The 20,335-nt window shown below is 50.0% G+C and overlaps 1 protein-coding gene across 1 annotated transcript in view; it reads left to right on the top strand.

Moving 5' to 3' along the window:
- Positions 1 to 3,635: 3,635 nt before the first annotated feature.
- The window catches only part of Kndc1 (kinase non-catalytic C-lobe domain containing 1), a 47,242-nt gene continuing 30,542 nt past the window's right edge, over positions 3,636 to 20,335 (top strand). Inside the window, exons 1-6 of the mRNA XM_031388708.1 lie at positions 3,636 to 4,295; positions 10,002 to 10,200; positions 10,919 to 10,977; positions 17,039 to 17,185; positions 17,541 to 17,658; positions 18,812 to 19,548. Coding sequence (XP_031244568.1) covers positions 4,194 to 4,295; positions 10,002 to 10,200; positions 10,919 to 10,977; positions 17,039 to 17,185; positions 17,541 to 17,658; positions 18,812 to 19,548 — 1,362 coding nt within the window. The 5' untranslated portion in view covers positions 3,636 to 4,193. The remainder of the gene's footprint in view (positions 4,296 to 10,001; positions 10,201 to 10,918; positions 10,978 to 17,038; positions 17,186 to 17,540; positions 17,659 to 18,811; positions 19,549 to 20,335) is intronic.

The following is a 20,335-nucleotide window of genomic DNA, read 5'->3' on the forward strand; positions in this document are numbered from 1 at the left end:
TGTCATGAATGAATCATCCCTACACTGACAACATGACTGAGTGACAAAACATGTAACATGAGAAAGGCCCCTCACCAACATGTCCTCATTGTCCACAAAAAGATGCCAGGATACACAAAGGAAGAATAAAATGGGCCAATGAAACTGCTGTGCATGATGACTTCAGCTTATGGTGGAAAAAAAAAAAAAAAACACAGTGTGGCAGAAACACAGAGCACAGATGTGTGCACCTGAGCAGGTCTGGGTGGGAGTGCAGCTTCCTGCCCATCTGACCCCTGCTTTCCTAGCAGTACTTTCTTGCCACAGGTCCTCGTGGAGACCAAGGCTTAACGCCTACTGGTGTGAGAGACCACACCAGGTTCTTAGAAATGTCCTCCTTCAGGCTTGCTTCAGGGCAAGCAGCTGAGTTGGAGATGTCTGTCCTGTGTGTGTCATCATTTCCATCACAGCCACATAGGTGTAGGCTGTGCTCAGAAGCCAGCTAGCAGTGCACCCTCATACCATGGGTCTATGCTCACTGGAAACCAAAATGAGAATGCAAGGGGAGCCAGCAAATTATGATAAGGTATCAATACAAAAATTGTAGGACTAGAAACAAGACAGTAAGATCGAATTCTGGGTAAACAGCCCTGCAGATCCAAAGCTGCAGGATCTCCATGACACAGGGCAACAGGATATTTGCAAGGAGTCCTGGTAAGAATCCAGTATTGACAGTGTAGCAGAAGCCAGAGGCCTCGAACCAGACCAATGACTCATTGCAATGGACATTTGCAAGTAAAGATGTGTGGACAAAAGGGTATGCTGTGGGGCAAATTGTGACACACTGCAGCTCCCATAATGAGATTCTTTTTAGTTTTATTGGGGGAGGGGTTGCCAGGGTGAAGGGTGGAACTAAAGGGATGGGAATATAAGTAGAATTGAGGTGTATGATGTAAATTCACAAAGAATCAGTAAAAAGTTTTTTTTTTAAGAGAGAGAAAAAATAAAATTAGGAAGGGGCAAGGATTGCCCCACATTTTAAAAAAAAATGTGGAAAACAACTAGATGCCAGCAATGAGCCTGGAGAAAAAATACAGGCAAAGTTCTGAGTGGAGAAGTCTGTGATTATGGAGTTCTTAAATGACTGATAGCAGGTATCAAGGCTTCTTTGGAATTTAGATTCTTACATATGTTTGTAAGAATGACTAACAGTTTTGTTTCAGAATATCAATATTTACCCCACACCAGAGATTATATTCTTTGCATTTTTATTTTAAAAAATAAATATTGGCTTCAAAATGTACACGTGATTTGGCTGCTTGTCAAGACTCCTATCAGAAAAATGTGAGCCAAGCTTTGAAACTCCCATTCCACCTGCTGCCAAATGTAGCTGGCCACACTGAGTGCTGACCAGTGCCATGGCCTTTGTGCAGTGGAGAGACAGGGCCAGGGGACAAGACAAATCCTGATCGTGTCTGAATAGGACCAATACGGAGCAGGATCTCTGAAGAAAAGAGCAAGGTCCCAGGGACCTGGTAGAGGGAATAGAACTGGAGAAGGTCAAAGAAGGCAACCCCCAGGCAGTGAGAACAGCTCAGGCCAAAAGCAGCCGTGGAAAGAGCTCTCCGTGGAAAGAGCTCTCCATGCAGCAGACCAGTCCAGCGTCAAGCCATGGCTTGGACCAGGGACCTGCTGGTACACTCACCACCTTCCCAGAGTTCTGACTGCCTGGAATAAGCTTTAGGAGGAAAATGCCAAGCCTATGTTAGGCACGCCACAGGACCAGGGATCAGCAAGGGGAAGCCATTCCCATGTTCTATTCCTGGATCCAGAGGCCCCTCGGACATCCAGGTACCATCTGTGCTGCTCACCAATTGATAATGTGGAGTGCCCATTCTAAGCTTGCTCTGCCCTCCAGCATCCTCTCACACACCCTTAGTCAGCATCTACAGTGTGCCAAGTACAGAGAACTGGGACCAATATCATATTGATTCTTTGCAGTGAAGCTCACTATAAATGCACATAGATGTTCAGTGAGACTAACGAAATGTCTAGCTGACAAGGGCTAAACTTTTAGGAAAGTGGCTGGTAGTCTAAAGAGACAAATAGGTCCGAGCCATCCAAAGTCCCCTCCCCATCCCTCACAGCATTCATGCCCCAGCCCTGCGAAGGAGCCACGGTGTTACCCAAGCTAGAAGGCAAGGGTCCGGCGAGCAGATTTGACTGTTGCAGCTAAAACTGGGTCCGCGTCTATATTCAAACTTCATCCAAGTTGGATACACCTTTTTCCCTGCAGAAAAGGGTGCATCATTAGAGCCAGAAAGTGTATAGTGTGAACACCCTGTAAGTTTTGGGTTGTCTGCCCCTTCCAGTTGATGTTAGATCTTTTCCTTAACCCCAGGGCTCCAGGGCATCTGTGAAGCCACCTGACAAAGTCCACCACTACCAGACCCTGAGCCTTGTCTTTGTGGTCATATCTACCTAGGTTCCTCAAGAGAGCATGGATTCAGATGAAAGGGAGAGCACAAGCTGAGGTGCGCCCATTGTGGGATGCACAGGCTTGGAGGGCACAGATGGGAAGAGCGTGAACTAGAGGAAAAGCACTAAGCTGCAGGGAGCACTGCCTGTGGAAAGAGCACAAGCTGGGAAGCATAAGCTTGGACAGCACAGATTTGGGGAGCACATGTTGTAGGGAGCACAGACTGGGATGAGAGCATAGCTGGAGGAGCACAAGCCGAGGGCACCACTGACTACAGAGGAGCATAGACGAAGGGAGCACAGGCTGGGTGGAGGACAGGCTGGGGAGTGCAGGCTGGCTGGGAGACAGGCTGGGAGTGTACAGGCTGGGTGAAGGACAGACTGGGAGTGTACCGGCTGAGTGGAGGACGGGCTAGAGCACAGGCTGGGTAGAAGACAGGCTGGGGAGCACAGACCAGGGCAGTACATGCTGGAGGAAAGGCTGGCTGAGAAGCATCAAAGCTTGAACCAAGAAAGGAGGCAGCTTCCCGGCCCCAAAGCAGAGGCTGAGGTCCAGCCACCTATCTAGAGTCCTGACACAGGTTGCAGCTAAATTCCAGGAGTCCAAACAGGGTCTGCTGGCCACATCTGCCCCTTCTGACCCAAAACAGTGATGGAGGAGTGAGCAGACCAGAGCAGCACACCTGTGAGATGTCTTTTCTCCAGCTCACCTTCCGTCTGCCTACCCTGGCTGCAAGCTCATGAATGGTTAGTAATTAGAAGCCTTACTAGCAGACTGTTGAGAATTAGCATCCCTCACTGCATTGTATCCTTGGACTTTGCATGACCAGTTACAAACCCACTCTCTGTCACTCAAGGAGCACATAGTAGAGTGTCTACTATTATGTCTGATCAGGCTAGACTCTGGGGATAGGGCCAGCAATGCCAGTAACCAATCTGACCTGCTGTGTGTTTCAGGAACTGTGGTTCATAGTTCTGCTCGCTAAGGTTGTAGAGGCTGTCAGAAACAAAAACTAGCCTGTGGAAGGGATTCTATGTCTGTCCTTTGCCAAGTTTGGGAGAACCATCTAGTCCTTTGCTGTGTTTGGGGTGAATGAACACCTGATTCGCTGCCCATCACTGGACCCAGCCAAGGAAGAGATTCTAGGTTCCTGCCCCAGTCGGTGGCTGCCACTGGAGGTGACTGCAGCAACCCCGCCCCTGGGCTGGGTGGGTAGGGAACTGCGAAAGTCCTGAGGCCCGGTGTGATCTAGGTGGGCTCAGTACTAGTACCCTCAGCCTAGTAGGGTGCAGACCCCCAGGGCGGGCGGCCGCTGCACGGAGTGGCTCCGCCCCGAACTGTCACGGACAGCGCAGGCAGGCGCCGGGTGCACCCCGGAGGCTGACGTAGTTGAAGACATCTGCGGAGTCCAAAGTCGGCCCCGGCCCGCCAGTGACCACGGCCCTCAAGGAGCCACCCCCAGCCCCGCCCCAGGCGTCCCCGCGCCACCGTTTGGCGACACTGCGGCAGGCAGCGGGCGCGTTGCCATGGCGGCCGGGCGCGCGTAGCTGGCGGTGCCCAGCTCAGCCCTGTAGGCTCAGAGGCGGCGGCCAGCTTGGACGGGGATCTGCCCGGGAAAGGACCCGCCAGAGAGGGGATCTGACCCAGAGGAAACCTGCTGGGGAGGGGATCCCAGACCGGAGCTCTGTCCAGGGCCAGAGTTCCAACCTGCGCGCAGGCCCTGCTGAGCGCCAAGATGCAGGCCATGGACCCAGCCTCCCGGGGCTTCTACGAGGAAGATGGCAAGGACCTGGACTTCTACGACTTCGAGCCGCTCCCCACCCTGCCGGAGGATGAGGTGAGCCCGTCCCAGAAGCCCACCTGCTCGTGAGAAGGTGTGGGGAAAAGGAGTGGGTGGAACACAGCTCTCCTGCTGCATAGATTCTGGCCCCTCATAGTAGCAACTGCTAGGGGATCCTATCCTCAGCCCCACCCGCCACAGAACAGCTGGAATGCTATATAGGACAGCAATGGGACTGTCCCTGAAAAGTTGGCTACTAGAGGAACGGCTCTTGGTTTTAATCCTTGAACAGAATTGGGGAGGAGGGGGGATGGTGAAGATTCTGGCAGGTAGGGACAATAGGGACATACCTGACCTCCACAGCTGGCCAGGTGCTGAAGCAGATGAGCTTAGGAATGCCCAGTGAGGCCCCTTCCCAGCACTGAGGGTTCTTCCTGCTCTGGAAAAACCTCCCTCTCCCAAGTCCCCTGAGAGCTTCTAGTAGAGAAGTGGCTGGAGCTACACAGAGCCCCTCTTGGTTGGAGAAGCTAGGGACCCCACCCCAAGACTCCCAAACGATGGTCGTGCACAAACTCCATGCTTTCAAAAAGCATGGCAAGCAGCCCCCCAAAATGCTCCTGGGGGTATCTTGACCTCCCTCAAGAGTACAGAATCTTTGTGGAGATCCTTCCAAACCAGGCTCTGGAGTCCCTGTGAAGAATCCACCATTCTTTAGTCCCTTAAATACACTGGTGTTGGAAACCCTCCCCCAGCCTTTGGAGCTGACCTGGCCAACCGATGAGTGAAAGTTGGCCAGAACCCTCTTGAAGCATAAGCCTGTGGTCTGCAGCACCAGGCCCTGACAGCTCTTCCCTTCCTTTTCCCTTAAAAGAGTGGGCTCTGAAAGGACAAAAAACAAACGAACAAAAACAAAAAACAAAAAAACATTGCTCCTGCCTGCCCCACCTCCTCTGAGTAGTGCTGGGGTTGGTGCTGCCTCCCACCCCCACCTTCACCCCCACCCCCAAGTGGCCTGGATTTGGTGCATTTTAAGGCTGTGGAGAGGAGAGTCCAGGGAATAAATAAACCTTTGGACTTCTCTCTGGCTTTGATGGGAAAGAAAGGATGCCCTCAGCACACGGCCTTCAGAACTGCTGGAGGACAGGACATGTTCTAGGGTATCTGTGGGAGCCTGAGCTCTTGGTCGCCACTAGAAGCAGATCTGAGAGCCTCTGTGCCCTTTTGTATCAGCCACTGAGCTTGGAGGGCTCACTCTGAGCCTGGCATTTGAGGCAGTGGGTACCTCTACATCAATAGAACTTAAGCCTGCAGGTTGAAGCTGAGCCTTGTACCCAGAGTGCCATCTGTCTACCATGCCCTGATACCTTCTGTATTAGAAATGTCCTCAGTCCCTCTGGGTGGGAGAGTGTTCACATACACAGTGCGTGAGTTAGCCATCCTCTGACTGTGGTGAGCCCTTTGTGTGAAATGGAATTCCCCGTTTTAATGGCATTCAGTGGGACATTCAGGTGAGTCTCTCACCTGAGCAAGAGTGTTATTTTTATTCCTCTAAACAGGAGGTGGCTGGTAATAGAGCTCAGCTGTAGGGTGCTTGTCTAGCATACACAAGGCTTTGGATTCTCAAGGAAACTGAACAACAACAAAAAACTTAGTCTGTAAAATAAGAGAAGAGTCTTGGGGTCCTGGCCTGGAGCCAACAGAATCCCATGTCTAAGAATACAGCTGAGATTAGATTTTAGGCTTCCTGCAGTCAATTCAGTCCTCATTAAGGTTTTTAAATTTGTGTTCATCAAGGTCACATGACTTGGTGCCTGGCACAGCCTTCTGTATCTGGCTGCATTTGAAAGCTGTCCAGAGTAGGGTGGCAAAGAGTTAGGCTGCCACCCATCCTGAATCTCCGTGCTGGGTAATCTCATGGGGTAGGTATGGCCCAGACAATGACAGCTCTTATACAGGTGAGGTAAGGCCAGATCCAGGATACATACAGAGCATATAGGACATCAGAATTCTCTCTACTACAACCAAAAAAAAATAAAATCCTACAGAACCTCCAGGGGCCCCTGAATATCTCTACCCTCTCATGGTTCAAAGAAAATCCAAATGGCTTGAGAACATGCTGTCTAATCCCTTGATAACTGGTAGAGGAGTAAACAGGCTCACTGAAGGCCATACCATGATGGCCAAAGATGACAGTGGACATGATATGTGTAAGCAGGTCCTTCCTCTGTGGTGGGGGTGGGAAATGCCCATTAGAAAACATCTTGTGATGAAGAGACCAGCACCTGCTCCCAGCGATTTCTCCAGAGAGACAAGCCACATGAGCAGGCCGTGTGCCTATGAGAAAACCCACCAGACACTTAGAACTCGTCATGAATAGATCAGCTTGTCCTACTAGGTTGTGGAGGCTGAAGCCATGCTGTGTCCCCTGGTCTCTTAGACTGAAACAGCAAGAAGGCCCTGGATGTACAGTAGAGATACTCTGACCAATAGTTATACAAGGTGGACTTCTTGAAGGAGATGGCCTTTCCTGGATTCGACATGGACCATCAATCTTTCTGGACATGGAAAGTGAAGTCAGAGACAAAATAGTAAGACTGGATCTAGGTAGAGCCATAGCTGCTGGAAAGGCAGGCACACACCAAATGGCTGTGGAGGGTCCAGCAGTGCTGATCAAGAGGTAGGTGATAAAACTGGACTTCAGGAATGCAGAGTAGTGCTGGTTTGGCAATGAAGATGGCACCATTGGGTGTCAGCAGAGTTCTCATTGTTCCTAAGCCAATGGAAGCCTCCCATAACCTCCTGGTGCTGGACAGGCCTTGGGGACTGAAAATGAACAGGGACCTATAGCAGAGATTTTCCCATTAGAAAGGGGTTTTCCCATCCTGCCCTTAAAGCCCACATATACGTTTCAAAACAGACTCTGAGCAGAAGGCAGCCTAAAACCAGAGAGGAACCCTGAGCCAGCAGGGTGGGCACTTGGGGGCAGACACAGCCCACAGAGCACCTTGCAAGCTTTCACATCCCTGATGGGATTTGGCTGCTCATGAACTGAGGCTGCCAGCAAATGCTGCCAGCATCAGTTTGAGTTTTATGTTGGCAGGTCCTGTTATGATAAGCTGAAAAGTTAATTGGTTATAAATGCACTTGAAGTATGCATGATGACCCCTAGAGTCCCTATAACCCAGCTCCAAGTCTGTCTAAGGGAGGGGGGAGCTCTTTAGCACACATAAGCCCTAAGCAGGGCACTCTGCAGTAACCAGATAAGGACTTGCCCTCTGAAACTCAAGGATCAGCTGAAGCGTCTCTCCCTGGAGCGTAGCCCCCAATCCCCAGGGTCTCATTCCTCCCAGCCAAGATCTGGCTGAATTTGTACCAGCACACTGCAAGCAGAGGGCTGATGATCCTGTCTGCTGGGACATTACATAGGTGATCCCCACCCCACACCCTTAAGTACCACCCTGATGAGGATGGTTGAGGGGCAGGCTGCACTGAGAAGGGACTTCTCGCCCACCAGGGATCTGAGCCTATATAGGGCAAATGGAGCCACAGAGTTGGCTGAAGATCAGGCCATGCTGGCAAGAGCTATAGGAGACTGCAAGCCTGGAGCTCATGATGTCCGGGTCTGCATGAAAGCCTTTGTGTGCTTGGCGTGGGAACTCCATACAGACCCATATCTATAGGAGAGAGCCTTACTGCCCACAGGCATCATAGTAGATCATGTCTGTAGTGGATCCTGGGCCTGATACCTTGTGGAGCCAAAGTTAGACCCTGTAACAGGCTGAACATATTTCACTGGGAACTGAGCTGTATGGAAGATAAACTGGGCTACCCTGTCTCCAGGTAGTCTCTTGAGGAAGCCAATGAAGACACACAGGGTGGGCTCCTATTGAAATGGAGTAGCTGGCAGATGACAGCCGAGTCTTTCCTGGTCCATTATTCTTGTCCCCAGCCCATTAGCCAAAGCTTTCCTCCCCCCAACCCCTTCCAGCGACATAGATTTGGGCAAAAGATACTCTTTTCTCCTGCCTGGCAAAACTGGAACAGCTGTAGGTCCTAGAAGCAGGTGATTCCATAGCCCAGAATTCAGGCCTCTGGATCCCTCCTGGTACTCAGTGTAAGGGGCACTGGCAGGGGCTGCAACTATGTAAGCTGACTCTGATTTGAGATTGTCCTATGTGGAAGGGCTAATAATCCTGTCTTTGGAGAAGGCCATGGCTGGAAGCAATGACTCAGGGCCCACAGGTTCATCCCAGAATCATACAAATAATCCTGGGCTTTTCCAAGTTATATACCCCCACCACAAATTGACACTAGGGGCTACAAGTCTTCAGCTGCTCTCAGATCGGCCTGGGCTCCCCACTGTCAGGAGCATCTTCCTACCATACCTAAGTAGGAGTCAGTGATGTAGGCTGCAGGATGGCCAAGCAGCATGTCTGGCAGGGTTGCCTTCTGCTGGCGGCACATCCTGTCATGGCTGTGAGCAGGCAGGCCTGCTGGCCAGCATGAGCAGCAGCAGTGGGGTGCCGGCAGGCCCTGCTGAGGGAGGGACACTGACTCAGACTCAGAGTGAGCTGGCTTCATTTCTCCTACATGGCACAGCCCGCAGGGTCTACCAGGTTGCATACTACCTCACTTACGTGTCTGTGTAGGTTTGCGTGAACATGTATGTACAGGCATGTTGTACACTGTGAAGGCACATTCCTGTGTGGAGGGGTGGTGTACATGTGTGTATGCATTGTATGTGTGTGCCTCTTTAGCCAGGGCCAGTGGGCATCACTGGGAGCTTGGGTTCTCCTGACTTCTAAGGAGTCCTTGGTACTATGAAGAAACCACGGGCTTGAGCCCTGGTTAGAAAAACAGCTAAACAAGTCAGAGGGCTTCTATCTCAGGACTAGGAGGTCTGGGCAAGTGACCTCACCAAGCCCTACCTTGGACTCAAAGAATAAAGTGGCCTGTGGAGATGTAGGGTCTAACACCCACAGAGAACCTAAAGGCTCTGGCTAGCACTTGAGAATCCTGCTTAATTCCTGCCTTTGGCTCATCGATTGCTTGGTTGTTTGGTTGTTGGTTTAAGCACTCTGTCTTCTCATCTGCGATCTGTGCACATGGGGATGCCTTACAATGTCAACTAGAGGCAAAGATCATTAAGGACTGTCATTTGCCTTGTCCCAAGGCCACAGCCATGCCTGGAGAAGCCTTCTTCTGCGCCCTACTAATCCCAACAAGGGGTATCCACACCCTTTGCCCACACCAGCCCAGTTCTCAAAGAAACTCCCTCCCACACACCTGTAAGTGGGTGGTACACAAACACATGGACACAGGAAATGCCAGGGCCCTAACAGCAGCCAGGCAAGAGCCTTGCAGTCTTAGATATCTGATACAAATGAGTCCGAGTGTACGTGAACATGTGTGGGCAGGTTGAGCTGTGCTCGTGAGTGTAGGTGTGTAGAGCAGTATGCATTATTATACGGGAGCGTTTTTTTTTTTTATTACTAAGTGTGAGTATGCGTACGTGGAGACAAGTATGTGTGAATGTCTGTGCCTGTTCTGAGCAGCACACTGGTGGCTTCACCAAATGCTCCATGGTTGTGACATTCAAGGAACAGCAGGATGACTCTGTCTAAAAACCAGCCTGGCCTAAGGCCCTTTTCCTGACTGTGAGTGAAGTAGTGTCTGTTTCATTGGTGCCGTGTTCTCCGGATGGAGTACTAGGTCCTTCCTGGGGCAGCCCTCTGTGGGCTCACACCAAGTCTGTCTTGGCAGGAAAATGTGTCTCTGGCTGACATCCTCTCCCTGCGGGACCGAGGCCTCAGTGAGCAGGAGGCCTGGGCTGTGTGCCTAGAGTGCAGCCTGTCCATGCGGAGCGTCGCCCACGCAGCCATCTTCCAGACCCTGTGCATCACACCGGACACCTTGGCCTTCAACACTAGTGGAAACGTGTGCTTCATGGAGCAGCTCAGTGGTGAGGAAAAGGGGAACTCGCTAGGGGTGGGGGATACCCCGTGCGGCACAGAGGAGGTACCTCGAGGTTGGCTGTGTGCACCAAGCAGCTGAGGATATAAGGGAGGGGTCCAAGTGCTGCATTTCCTTGAGAATCTGATGGGATCCCTGTCCAAGGCAGCACAGAGAGAGAAAGGCAGGCTGCATACTGAGTTTGGGTGGCCCCTGTAAACCACAACATTCTAAGATCGCCATACACTCCCCTCAGAGAGCCAGGGAAGTGCCCAGCCATAATTCTGAGCTCTATTCAGGCCTTCCTCATAAGAGGGTGCCTAGATCACTGTCTCCCCTAAGCTGGCGCTCCTTGCCTGCAGGAAGTAGTTGCAGGGGACCTGAAGGTTAGACTTCTCTCGATAGTTAAGCTGACCACCATTAGGCCCCTTCCAGGGAAAGGTTGGGTTTCTCAAGTTAGGAGAACAAGAGTAACTTCTTCAAGAATCCAAATAAATTCCCTTTCTTTTCCTGCTTTGGAACTCTTATGGCTCAAGTGTAGTGTATCATTCATTGCCTCGGATGCCTCCTACTGCCTTCCTTAGAGACATCAGGCGGGAAAAGGACAAAGGCTCCCAGGGATCAACCCTCCTCCTGTCCCAGTTGGCTCCCTGGGTCTGAGCTCTGGTCGGTGGGGTTATTCTTTGCCAAAAGGCAAGATCAGAACACCTTCTCTTTTCTTCTCCAAGATGACCCCGAGGGTGCCTTTGTACCCCCAGAGTTTGACCTGACAGGAAACACCTTTGAGGTAAGTACTAGCAAGTGGTGACTCACGGAGCCTTGCCTTCATACTCGATGGGGTTGCCTTCGTTACCATAGTCCTGTAGTCTCTGTGTAGTAGGCTATGCCCAGACAAGGGTTGGGGCAAAGGCTATCCCCAGTGGGGGTTGCTTTGGGGGACCCCACCTTCATCCTTGGTGGCTACTGGGAAACATGTGGGTGTTTGGGAGCAGTGGCCTTGGGCATCTCTGTTACGGTTGGTGTTGAGCTCAATTACTGCAAAGTCAAATCCGGTGGGCTTCTCAGCCTCACCAGTGACTTGTGGGAGGAACCAGGAAGGGCTATGCATGGTCGCCACCCTTAAGAAACACCTCTGGGGGCTGGAGAGATGGTTCAGCAGTTAAAAGCACTCGGTGCTCTTGAAGAGCACCCAAGTTGGGTTCCCAGTGCCCACATAGTGACTCACACCATCTCTAACTCCAATTTCAAGGGATCCAATGCCTGCTGGTGTTTCCTGATCGAAAGAGTTTCTCTGTTTTGTTTTTGTTTTGTTTAAATGGGGTCTGATTGCTTTGCCCGGTGTCTTAGTTCAGGGTTCCTATTGCTGTGATGAAACACCATAACCAAAGCAACTTGAGGAAAAGATTTATTTGACGTACACTTCCACACCATGGTCTGTCACTGGAGGAAGTCAGGACAGGAATGAACCTGGAGGCAGGAGTTGATGCAGAAGCCATGGAGGGTGTTTCTTATTGGCTTGCTCTTTATGGCTTCCTCAGCCTGGTTCCATATAGAACCCAGACCCACTGTCCCAAGGACGGCACCCACTTATGATGGCCGGGGCCCTCCCCCATCAATCACTAATTAAGAAACAGCCAACAGCCAGATCTTACAGAAGCATTTTCTCAGTTGAAATTCCCTCTTTTCAGATAACTCCAGCTTGTGTCAAATTCACTGACATTCACCACCAAGAGTTTCAAAGTTCTAGTCCTCACAATGAGCCCATCAGAGAAGCTGGCTTCCTTAGCTTCACTAAACTGTGGTTGACAAACCAAAGTTGTATATTTTCAGTGCACAAGGTAATGTTCCAAACTACACCGATGCTGAATGTGGCATTTGATTTTATTTCACCCAGCATGAGCGAGAACTTGATCTTTTTCTGTGGCTGAGTGGCCATTTCCCAGCTCTGTTTATTGGCTAGCTGTCCTGCACATACAACAACCATCTATTAAGATCCAGGCAAAGACCACCGGCTTCTAGATGTCCACCCCACTCTGGTCCGTGGTCACTCTCTCACCTTTGAGCTCCAACCCTATTCTCTTAACTTACCTACTTCCTGGCAAGCCCTGTGCCCTGGTGGAGAGCTTGCCTGCAGGGGCACTGACTTGCCAGCCTCTTCCCTGGAGTGTGTGTAAAATCTGATTACTGAGCTCCATCAAAACTCTGTCAGCAGAGTGACTAGAACGGCCTACACCATGAATCAGTCTGGGTAAAATTCATGTTATGTTCTTCATCTCCAAGATATCTTTTGCTTATTGACTTTTGGTTCATCGTCGTCCTCCTCCTTTTTTATCTTCTAAAAACAGGATCTCAAGTAATCCAAGTTGGCCTCAAACTCAATATGTAGCCAAACATGACCTTGGCTCCTGCCTCCATCTCCCAAGTGTCAGGATTACAAGCATCCACCACCATGTCTGGTTTTGCCAGAGCTAGGGGTCTGTGTCTACTAGGCAAGATACCATAACTCTCTATGCTATCTGCTCAGCCCATTGTGATCTTCCTTGAAATCTCCTAGGAATAGTTTAAAGCCCTTACTGTCAGAGTCCTGGATGCCTTTTATTACATTTACACCTAAGAACTTATCAGGTCAGGGATGGTGGCACACACCAACCTGGCCTACATAGAGAGTTCCAGGATAACCAGAGCTACATAGTGAGATCCTGTCTCAAAAGAAAAGAAATCGCCAGGGGGTGGGGGGGTGGGTGCACGCCTTTAATCCCAGCACTTGGGAGGCAGAGGCAGGCAGATTTCTGAGTTTGAGGCCAGCCTGGTCTACAGAGTGAGTTCCAGGACAGCCTGGGCTATACAGAGAAACCCTGTCTCAAAAAAAAAAAAAAATCGTGTTCTGAGTCCATCCTAAAATTGATGGTTTGGTCATGTTTTCACTTTCAGCTTTTTGTTTCTTTGTTAACTTTATCCACTTTAATATCAAACTATCTTGCAGAATCTTGCTACTATTTCTAACAACTTAGAGGACCCCTTTTTTTTTTTTTTTTTTTTTTTTTTTTTTTTTTTTTTTTTTTTGCCTCTTTCACTGATCAAATCACCAACAGTGTTTCATACTGTCTCCTCCAGGGACAAAAGCTTATTTCTGTTCCAAACCTCAGTGAGTGTAGGATCTAGTCAATGGTAGAAGTGCAACCTGCCTGGGAGAACTGGTTACCCTGCCCTACTCATATGGATGGCACTGGTCTTGGCATAAGAGTTCCTATCTTTCCTGAGCTTATCAACGTTTACCAGGAATACATATTATGAAATATTTCTTCTGTCCATGACATGATCATGCAGTTTCTTTCACTGAGATGTTTATGTGTGCATTTTTATGTTCTACTGTTACCACCCTGCCCCGCTTAGGAAAACCTGGGCAAACCAAGTGTCATATCTCTTCTGGACACTGCAGAATCTGACTAATGAGTACTTATCAGAGGTCTTCTATGGTCCTTATGGGCAGCTGGTACAATTTTGCCCTATGAATGTTTCTGGCCAGCACTGGCTTCGAGATTGCTCTGGGCTTATCTGTTTGCTCTGTTTATACAAGAATAGGATGATCTATGCCTTGAAAGTCTGGGAAGAGTCATTGAAAAGAACATCGGCTTCCTTTGTGAGCGATTTCTAACTACCATCAATATTTAATAGTTATAGAACCGTTCTTGTTTGTGCTACAAAGGTTTTTCTTTCTTTTTCTTTTTTTAACTACAGCAGATGAAAACAGGCACCTAACGGGCTCGGGTGATACCCTTTGCATCTCTGTGATGTCTGCAAATTTCCTGTTTCCATATGCCGGCCCTTTCTTCTTTGCCTTCTCTTTCCTTCTCCTGTCAGTCTAACCAGAGGCTGTTTATCTTATTATTTCTTTTAGAACATCCTCTGCATCGTCTGGTTCTTGGAGGCGTCTGTGTGCTCTCTGCTATGGGTTCTTATTGCTGATTCTGTCTTTTCTTTCCACTCTTGTTTCTTATCCTCTCTTTTCTTTTGTTTGCTTTGAGCTCGGCAGCTGATTCTTTTTTCACTTCAGGGGGAAACTTGGCTCATCCATCTTCCTCTTCTTAGAGTCGGTATTTCCCGCTGTGAATCTCCCTCTGCATGTGAGCTTTGTCATACCATGTTTGCCTCTGGGTAATTTTTTTTTTTAGTTCAGTACTTGAGTGGTTCAGTTATGTGAATAGGTTGGGTTTTCTTTTTATGAAGATCTATACGCAGAAGGCACACATGTAACAAGTTTACAGCCCTGTAACTCTCCAAAGGCCGAGGTCTCAGCAATCAGTATCCACAGTGAGAAGCTGGCACCACCACCACCCCCAGGGTGGCTGTCCAATCACACAAAACAGAGATGTTGATATTATCCTGTTCTGCTGCTTCCTGTGGCTGGACTCAGCAGGGACGGTGGAGGCTGGCTCCTCTGCCCCGCGCGTTGTGAGAGCTGTCATGGGAGCGCAGTCACTGGAAAGCATTCATTCCCTAGAATTGTTTCTTTTTTCTGAACACACTGGGACTTTCTAGTTCATCTTTGTCTTTTTTTTTTTTCTTTCTGACTCAGTCTGTGGCTGAACCACTGCTCTGTCCCTCCCCCAGCCCCTGCATACTTGCTGGATACAGCCTCGTGCAGGTTTCTTTTGTTCTGTGAACCCTTGTGTTCCTTGAGCGGGATGCAGCCTTTTCCATGCAGCTCAGAATCATTCATCCATTTGTCTGGTTGGTTTATTCATTGTTTATTTGTTTGCCCTTGTAACCATCCAAATCTGCCTCTGGGAACGGGTGAATGGGTCTGTTCCTGTAGAGGGCAGTATGCTGCCACCGTACAGAGCAAGTAGCCATTGAGCACGAAAGGATCCTTTTGCTCCCCTGGGACTGAGCCCTGTGTGGAGGGGATTTCCTGTAGGTTGAGTGCAGCTTGGTTATCCAACGTGGAACAGGACACTGGGGGTGTATGTCAGAGAGGGGCCCCAGGTTCCTGAGCTCCTTCGGTTCCCTGGGCGATCTATAACTTTCCTGTGTTCTACACACAGAGAATGGGTTCTTTCTACCTTAGTCTTATAATGGAAAGACTGTGTGTACGTGGGAAGTGTTCTCATGCCCACTCTGGGAAATATGGCCCTCGTATAAGCCATAGTGCCAGGGTCTTTGTTCTCTCCCAGATTGGCTTTACTCCGGAGGTCTTGGCTGAGACTTGCCAGAAGCCGTAAACAGTCCAGGTGACATAACATCAACAGGAGCACAGGGTCCAAGCGTGTATCCTGACAGCCTCCCTCTGGCTCAAGTACACCCTTTCTGGAAGGATCTAACACAAGCTCATTCACCCTGGACCCTCTGTGCTCCACACACCATCTAGCCCACCCACCCTACTCCTCCACTCCCTGCCCCCCCACACACACACACATATCCTCTCCTCTTCTTCTTCCAAGACTAACTCCCCCAACACATGCTCTAGACTCTCCTGGGCTTGTTGTAACCAGTCTTCTCAGAACTGAGTATGGTCAACACCCTTGTCCAAAATCCCCACAGGCTCACTAGCTTCCAAAAGTTAACAATCCCCCAGCCTCTTCGATGTCCCCTCCTCCACATATACAAGTCCTTGTCTTGCCCTTGTCACTCTGATGGGCTCCTGTGGTAGCAGCCTTGATGACTCAGTGCTGTCACCTATCATTTGCTTGAGACCACGGTCCTCACAGACAACCATGATGATGGGAGACTATGAGTCTGTGAGCACGGCTGAGAGGCAACAAGGTTCATCAAGGGCTGCAGGCCTCTGCTCACAAGTAGACTCCAGGCAGCGGGCCAAAGGATGAATTTAAGGAAAATGAGGAGCTAGAGGGTAGCAGGGTGGTGAATGAGTATCCACTTACAGGATAAGGAGGCTCATACTCACTAAGCAGGAGCCAGCAGATCTGTGGTCCCCTTTCCTCACCCCTATTCCTCTCACAGAAGATAAGGGGACAACAGGGCTGGAAAAGCAGTGTTGGTCTATGACAAGGGGCAGCTAGGATCCCAGCCCCAGCTAAGAGTGCAGCAGACAATGACCCTAAGCAGAGTGCACACAGCAAGGGCTGAATCCAGCAACAGGCATACACACACACACACACACACACACACACACACACACTTACTCACACATACACACACACACACACACATACACACACACACACACACACATACACACACACAGACACAAGTAGGACCTAGGCTTAAGAGAACAAAAGACTTCCGACATATGAAAAGAGCCCAGCTCAAATGGGTTCCTTTGTATCGATAGTTTCAAGGTAGAAATATAATTTAAGTGTGCCACTTATAAGAGCAACAAAACCCACAGGAAGGCGGCGGATAGGAAAAATCAAGTATTAAGTTAACACAATGAACATTCATTGAAACATCCCACTGAGCCCCTTAAGTGTAGATGGTTATTTGTGAGTTAAAAGTATAAGTAAAAAAATGCTCTGACTACACATAGTGATTTTGTTTTGCAAACAGATTAAAAGAGAAGCTAGTCCTTCTTGAATAACATTGGCTTCCTCACCCCCACCACACCTTTCCACACACCTGGTGTCCCAGCCTTGTGCAGAGCCCTCCCTTCCTCCCTCTCCTGTGCACAGACAGGACAGTGGCAACTTTTAAACTAAAAGGAAATTCTTTCCTCCTCCTTGCATCCTGTTTGTGAAGAATGCCTAAGGCAAAATAGGCAGCTGAGGAGAACAGGATTTCTATGCCTTGGGCAATAGGAGCCGCAGACTCACTGGTGTGCTTAGCCCTGAGACTGGGCAGGGAAAAGCAGCCATTTGCAGGGCAGGTACTAACACTCCTTGGTATCGCAGGCTCACATCTACTCCCTGGGGGCCACATTGAAGGCTGCCCTTGAGTATGTCGCAGAACCAGAGCTGGAGCCCAAGCTGAGCACAGACCTGGAGGGACTACTGAGCCAGATGCAGGCAGAAGACCCCAGGGACCGGCCAGACCTGGAGGTAAGCTCCCAGCTGGACGTGCACGCTGTATGAGCACAGGCATCACAGACCCTGCAACCTCACTGGGGTTCCTTGACTAGAATCTGGAGGCGTTGCATTCTGTTGAAATAAAGGCCAGTATTTGTTATACACTTGTAATGAAATGTGTAATGAAAGTTATCAGGGACAAAAGGGAGTCTTTTTCTGCCAGGATGTATGCGTTTATATGTACCAGAAAGTGCACGTGGAAGCAGGAGGCCTGATCTGGGGGTGATGGGTGCCATCCCAGAGCTGTGCAGATGGGGAGGTGGGTCTCGGGAGGATAAGTCTCCTTCCTGGTGAGCTGCACACCTGAGAGGCACCCTGGCACCTGCAGAGCATCATAGCATTGTGTGAGGAGAAGACGCAGCCTGTGTCCTCATGCCGCCTGTGCCGCAGTCTCTCAGCCATTGGAAGAAGGGTGCTCTCCATTGAGTCCTTCGGAGCATTCCAGGGTAAGTGCCATCACCTCCACATCTATGCCTACACATGTATACATGCACACATACACATTCATATGTGTATACAAGAACAATATACCTCTATACAACCCCCCACAGAAGTATGCACATAGTATGCACATATAGAATCATGCACCCTTACTCATGTTCATACATGTACACCATACCACACTCATAGTCACACACATGTTCAAATCCAGCATGTGTATCCCCTGCAGACACACTCGCATGTTTATATACCACTGCATATATAAATACACAAATGCCTGTCTATACTACACACTCCAGAGTAAGTGTGCACACATCCACATTCAAGTGCACACCACACGTGCATGCTGGGCACACACTGGCAAACTCAGAATTAGTGACTCCAGCCAGCCTTGTCTGGTACACTCACCTCTTCACATAACGAGCTGTCGCTAGACATCTGGAACTCATCCTAGTCGCAGGACTGTGCTTGTGCCCTCAACCACCCAGAGCCTCAGAGTGACTGGAGAGTCCTCCACCCCTGCAGCAGTGTTTGTAATGCTGTAGCCCTGGTGACTGACAGCATCTCCCCAGCACCAGCAGAGGGTAACTTCTGCAGAGTCAAAGACAGACTACTGAGTGAAACAGGCAGCAGAGTCACTGCAGCATGTATGTACAAAACTGCGTGCCACCGTGTGTGTGCAAGGCTGTGAGCCCTAGCACGTGTGCAAGACCATGCTGCATGCCATGTGTGCAGAAAACAATGTGCCCTAGGACTGCCACCAGATTCCGTTTCTCCCCTTAGGGAGGGGCTTGTGTAGTCATAATAGAAAAATAAGGAGCTTTGGGACAGAGTAATTAGATCTGCAAGAGCTGATCCTCTGGGACACCCAGCCAAGAGGGAGACCTGGAAGCCTTCACTCAGAGCCTTTAATTGGCTGAGTTATATGACAATAGATGGGGGGGGGGGGGGGGGGGGCAGGCGGCCTCTGGAGCCTATGCTAAGGGGAGGAGTATGAATCTGGAAGTGCAGGACAGGTAAGCCTGCCCTGTGAGACTTTGGGGGAGGGGTCTGTGGTGATGAGTTAGGACAGGGTTAGAGGTGGCTCTCAGGGAACCACCCTAGCATAGGCTCCATCCCAAGCTTCCCTGCTGTAACCATATCCTACCTTCTGCTCAGAGCTCAGCGAGAACACATGGAGGGGAAGGCCTGCACCAAGAAATGTGGGGCCCAAGAAGATGCCAGGAGACCTCAGCGCTGATCCAGAGGCACTGTCCTTATCAAAGGGCCTACTCCAGCCTCCTGCTTCCAGAGACGCAGAGCAGGAGGCTGGGCAGAGGCCCAGAGCCCCATCTCCCAAACCACTGCTGTCAGCCCCCGTGAGAAACGGTGAGAACCCAGGACAGGAAGGGCTGGCTAACCTTGTCCTGGATGCCAGGTGCCCCCTGGGTGAGCTGGACAGAGACATCCTCAGGCGAAGTCGGCTGAAAAAGGCTCAGACGTTTCCCAGGCTACTGCAGGAAAGCCCAGAGGCCAGTACCCTCTGCCTGTCACTGAACAGCTCAAGAAACCAGCTGGCCATATCTGAGTTCTTTCCCCCAGACCCCAGGAAGCTCTTCCTGGAAGGGAAGAATGGCCTTTCAGGTTTCAAAACACAGTCCAAAACCAGACTGTGGCCAGAGCAGGAGCCTGGAGTCCAGCTGGATAAGATACCAGGTGCAGGCCGCAATCCACACAGGAGTCCAGGGGCCTCGGGACAGCTGGAGGCTTCATCTCCTAGCCAGGGATCTATAGAGTACAAAGCTTCACCAAGCCCTGTAGACCCTGGAGATTCAGACCATGAAGGACACATACCTAGGAGTGAAGAGAAGATTCCAGAAGAATGCAGACAACTGGGAAGTGCAGCCACGGAACAGGTATGTGATGAGGGAGCAGGTGAAAGGCTGTCTCTCCTTAGCCTCAGTTCACAAAGACTTGCCCTGCCCTTCCTTCACTCCTGGGCAATAATTAATTGTGTTTTGGGGGGACTTCCTGTTTCTAAAGGGAGCTTCAAATTCAAATTGGGGGAGGTACCAGATGTCATCCCCAGACGTGCAAGCTAACCTCTGGAAAGCACTAACTTGCTCAGTCTCCATCCACCAGTGTACAGGTGAAGCCCCACGGTTAACAGCTCCTAGTGGTGCTACTTCAGGGGCCCAATCATTTTCCATGCCTTACCTCAGACTAGGTTCTTGGACCTCATATTTCACAATGGGATGAAATTCTAGTGTGCAGGTCTGCAAGCCAGATACAGATGACAACACTACTAAGTGTGATCTCCACTTGACGGCTCAGTGGGTTCCTCAAAGCTCTGTGTCCTAGCCTGTTTCTCAGTGTAAGGACACTTGAGCCAGTGACCCAGTACACATGCATCTGTCTACCAAGACACCAGCCCACTGATGTCGACCATCAGTCCCATTTCCCACTAGGCTTTGTTGCCCAAAAGGAGAGAGTGTGAGGCAGGTGATTCTGTGGTGTATGTTGTCATTTGTACACTGATGATAGCTTGAAGAATTCCCATGGGAAGTGTGGTTACTTAAAGAGATGTAGGGTCAATGATGCAGATAATCCTTGTTGTCTGGGTCAGGGATGCACACATATTCTCAGCCATCATCTCAGGATTTTCTCACAGAATATAGCCACCTCACAACACCATCTTCTAGG

This window comes from Mastomys coucha, unplaced genomic scaffold (genome assembly GCF_008632895.1).
Source record: "Mastomys coucha isolate ucsf_1 unplaced genomic scaffold, UCSF_Mcou_1 pScaffold21, whole genome shotgun sequence".
NCBI classification, from domain to species: domain Eukaryota; kingdom Metazoa; phylum Chordata; class Mammalia; order Rodentia; family Muridae; genus Mastomys; species Mastomys coucha.